Genomic DNA, 4699 nt, shown 5'->3' with positions numbered 1-4699 from the left:
GCCTCCGAGGTTGAAGCAATCGCTTCATCCTGAAAACTGCACTCTTCTTTAGTGTCAACCTCAAGCTCATGCTTGTCATTTAAAGAATCGAAGAACTGGTTGACTCTTTTGACAGCTCTTTTTCTTAAATTACTGCGTGTGGTATTCCAATGTACTTTATCCATGGCACCTACTTAGTGTTTGGGGTACTTGCGCAACTCAGCAGCAGAGTGTTACTCTGAAAGAGAAAGAAATAAACAAGCGTTATACATTTATACTGATATACATTTATTTATTGGTTTATTTATTTGTATCATACTGTATGTATGTGTGGACAGACAGACAGACAGACAGACAGACAGACGAACATTCGTTGAGTGTCATTAACACTAGAACTACCAAGGCAGTAATTACTTGGTTGAAAAAAAAAACCTATATACAAGTGGGACCCTGACTTTTCCTGAATATGTGTATATTTTATTCTAACATTGTTTTATCGTTAAAATTTCAAAACACAAAAGAGATCTGATTTTTAGTACCTCGAATGACCACAGCAGTCAAATTTACAGCATGCTTTTTACAGGGGTTCATTATTTAAGTGTTTGCTACATTTTCCCGCTCTTTCTCCTGCACTATTGTCCTGTATGCTCTGTGAAGCTAAAACCTATTTCTAGCTTCACTCTGAACTAAAAACAAAAATTACAAGTAGAAAGAAAATGACAGCACCGTAATTTAAGCTTTAGTCATGCTTTAGAGCCTTCATGAGGAAGAAAGCAGGTTCAGAGAGTCATCTCTTGGTGTTTAGAAGAACCTTTTTTTTTAGCTGCATGTTTTTACCTATTCCACCCATTTATTCTTAGATTTTTTTATGATAATCCAAATTAATAACAAAAAAGGAAGTCAAATGTCATATGGTCTTTCTCGTAGTTGCAGAATTCTGATAGACCTAATATATTCACTTAAGATATTCACTTAAGCTCCAATCTCATTGTACATCCTGTATAATGACAATAAAGGCATTCTATTCTATATCTAATGTAATTGGCCATATATATATCGCACATGTATCTTACAAGGAAACATAAGAACAAGACAATGCATCTCTTTTTCAATAAACACAATTAAGATTAATACAATATCGCCATACTTACTGCAAAATTGCTCAGAGCGGTTTCCTTTCAAAATCAGTGAAAAACGGTAGCGGTTCTTGTTGGAACATACCACTCCTGAAAATAGGCAGGACGTGGACCGCTCCACTCCCTGTAATGACTTAGATGTTTCTATGATAACATATTACGCACAAACAGTATATAAAATAATTACAGATGAGTAAGAAAAGGTACAGGGGAAAAAATCAACCCACTGTCCTTAACATATGGTGGTTAATTTATAACCTAATAATCGCCCACCCAATGATATAACGGGCTCACCCAGAGTTCATTGTAGAGTGGAAATGGGGAGGCTAGGCTGATGGGCAAACAGATTCAACATCAAATCAAAACATCAACATTTTGTGCTCAAAAATGTGGTCAGCTGACTACCTGAACATACTGAATGACCAAGTAATTCCATCAATGGATTTTCTCTTCCCTGATGGCACGGGCATATTCCAGTGCCAGGATTCATAGGGCTCAAATGTTGAAATAGGGGTTCATTGAGCATTTTCACTCATGGGCTGGCCACCACAAAGTCCAGAACTTAACCCCAATGAAAATCTTTGGGATGTGCTGGAGAAGGTTTTGCACAGCGGTCAGACTCTACCATCATCAATGCAAGATCTTGGTGAAAAATGAATTCAACACTGGATGGAAATAAATCTTATGAGATCGCAGAAGCTTATCTCAACAATGCCACAGTGAATGTGTGCTGTAAAAATATAAATTGTTTATATTTTATCAATTTACAAAAAGCAAAGTGAGCAACAAAAGAAATCTCTAAATCAAATTAACATTTGTTGTTACTATACCCTTGCCTTCAAACCAGCATAAATTCTTGGAAGAAGAATTTATCTGTATCAAACAGGCTTGCCATGGGGATGTATTTTTCATGACAGACATTAGCTTAGACAAAATTCACCTCCCACATCTATAGTGGAGAACACAATTGAGGCAGTTAAAGCCTACAAATCTTCTGTCCTTTCATTGCTTCCTTAGCAATCGCCAAGAAAGCTTGACGGGTCGATACTTGCCATCTTTTGGCCAAAAGTGGCCCAAATGTGTTTTGGCAAAGGTGGGCCATGTGCGTTTTTTCATATGTGGGCCACTTCAGGCTCCCATCTATTTTGTGGGGGCCGGAAGAATGCCTACAGTGCCAGATTATTGCCTGAAGTGGGCCACTTCCGTATGCTATCTGGGAAACCTCTCAATATCCACCAGGTCATCAGTGTGACTTTTAGTTGCATACTTATTAAATTTCAAAAACTCGATGGTATTACATTTTCAGTTATTATGAGATTTTCCATTTGGTTATTCCAAACATGTTAATTGAGCCAAACTCCCAGATGGGATGCCAGTGACCTGGTGTGTGTTAAGAGCTTAAAAGGAACCCTGGGTAATTCCTAAGATCATTAGAAGTGATTTTTTTTTTTTTTGAAATGTATATTTTAAAAATGTTTCTCTAGCACTGCAAAAATTGCTTCCAAATTTTGTTGGCCTTATAAATACTTTCAGGTTATATACCAAATCAGACACAGCAGGGTACACACAGATGATGATTCACAGAGTTACAGCTTTATCTTTAGTGAATGTTGTTCTGTATTCACAAAAGCAAATTAGTACGGAGTTAAATATGTTATATGAAATGGTCGAATAACATGAAGAAAAATCTCAATGTGTTAGATCATACTAATAAGTTATATTTGATATAAGATTTTTACATGTTAGACGGATTTTAGACAGATTCAGTCCATACATTAAAGGGTTGAAGAGTGGCGGGCATGTTAGAAAATATAATGATAAAAATATCTTCAACATATTTGGTAAATTGTTCATGTTGAATCTGCTCTGTAGTATTTCGAAGCAGGCTCCAAAAGAGAAGTTGAGCAGTGACGCCAGGTGAGGCGTGCAGGTGCTGACGGCTTTCTGTCGAGTCTGTTTGGATCCAGAAAAACACACCTTAAGGATCCTCATGTAGGTGTACAGGATTACAATTAAAGGGCCAAAGACTGAGAAGGCACTAACAATGAGTCCATAGATGTTGTTGACTGTGGTGTCAGAGCAGGCCAGCTTCACAATGGAGTGATTGTCGCAGTAGACTTTGTTTATAATGTTTCCACACCGTTTTAAAGGAACAATCAAGGGCAATGTGAGAAAATTCACAAGAATTGGTGGTAACCATATTGCTGCAATAAGTTTGGCAACTTTGTTAAATGTCATCAATTCATTGTACTGTAGAGGACAACAGATGGCAAGATATCTGTCATAAGACATGACAGCCAGGTTTAAAAACTCGATACTTCCATAAGAGTACACACAGAAAACCTGCAGGAAGCACAGAGGAGCAGAAACAGTGTGAACATCAGAGAGGATCTGAATCAGGAGGGATGGAAACAGCCCTGTACTACCATACAGCTCATTTACAAACAGGCTGCACAGAAACATGTACATAGGTTCATGTAAGCTTCTGTTCACACAGATAACCACAATCAGCAAGACATTAGAGACTACTATAAATGCATATAGAGACATAACAATAATTAAATATAAGTATCTGAAAGGCCCAGTCTCAAAGTAACCAGCAAGTATGAAATCTGAAAGCTGTGTAGAATTCTTCATGAGCCTTGTTTTCATTCAATAACTACTGTTCAAGAAAGGATTCTTTACATTTTTGTGTTGATTTGACTGGAAGCAGTAAGGCAGCTGTTTTAAACTTGTCTGTATTGCATAATGTACAGCAAAAATTTCATAGACTATAAAAAAGTAAACAGAAGTCATCATACTATTAAACAGACTGAAAATGATGGCGTTTTAACACATAACCTCCTAAATATGCCCATTTCCCCAAATTAATAGAACATTCCGTTTACAAATTATGACTCAAAAACTGAAACTTTCAGCATGTCTGATTTCACCTGCTACCTGCCGGACTCACACTGAGCCTCTCTGAGCTGAGCTCAAACTCCGCTTCTGCTTTTTTAAAACTTTTATACACAGAGGACACCCACAGAAGCAGTGTGACCTCATTATGACATGTCACGCAAGTTAATGTTCATATTTTATTATTCCATCCATCCATTTTCTTCCGCTTATCCTTTATTGTCAGGGAAAAAAACAACTTTAATTTAAATTTTAAAAATCTGGAAAAATAGACAATATTTCATTAAATATTAAAGCTAAAATACTGTATTTTAATTTAATGTCCCACATGTTGTAAAATTTCCTGTTATTATGTTATCATTCTGGCATCCCAGCTGCTGGAATATTAACTTTTTTTTTTTTTTTTTTTTTTAAGTTTTTTCTTTTGTTAAAATTGTACTTCATAACAATGGTGTGAGTGCTACAGGGCAATAGTTGTTCAGGCATTTTGGACTGGAGTGGATGGAGGTGGATTTCAAGCATGTTGGCACAGCTGCCTGGGTAAGGGACAGGTTGAAAATGTCATTAAAAAATCCCACAAACTGCTCTGCACAGGGATGCCATCTGGGCCAGCAGTCGTGCGTATTGATCTCACTCAGTGCAGTGCAGACATCCATGGAGGTGAGTGTGAGGGGCTGGTGCTCAAC

The 4699-nt window shown here is 37.2% G+C and overlaps 1 protein-coding gene across 1 annotated transcript; it reads right to left on the bottom strand.

The window, feature by feature from the left end:
- Nucleotides 1-2227: 2227 nt before the first annotated feature.
- Nucleotides 2228-3767, bottom strand: LOC115790106 (olfactory receptor 11A1-like). The gene is made up of 2 exons (XM_030743775.1): nt 2842-3767; nt 2228-2270 (listed from the first exon to the last, which is right to left on the bottom strand). The coding sequence occupies exons 1-2, from the start codon at nt 3765-3767 to the stop codon at nt 2228-2230; spliced, it is 969 nt and encodes a 322-aa protein (XP_030599635.1).
- Between the last annotated feature and the right edge of the window lie 932 nt (nt 3768-4699).

This window comes from Archocentrus centrarchus, chromosome 13, assembly GCF_007364275.1.
Source record: "Archocentrus centrarchus isolate MPI-CPG fArcCen1 chromosome 13, fArcCen1, whole genome shotgun sequence".
NCBI classification, from domain to species: domain Eukaryota; kingdom Metazoa; phylum Chordata; class Actinopteri; order Cichliformes; family Cichlidae; genus Archocentrus; species Archocentrus centrarchus.
The sequence above is the reverse complement of the archived record's forward strand: the minus strand, read 5'-3'. Positions and strand labels throughout refer to the sequence as shown.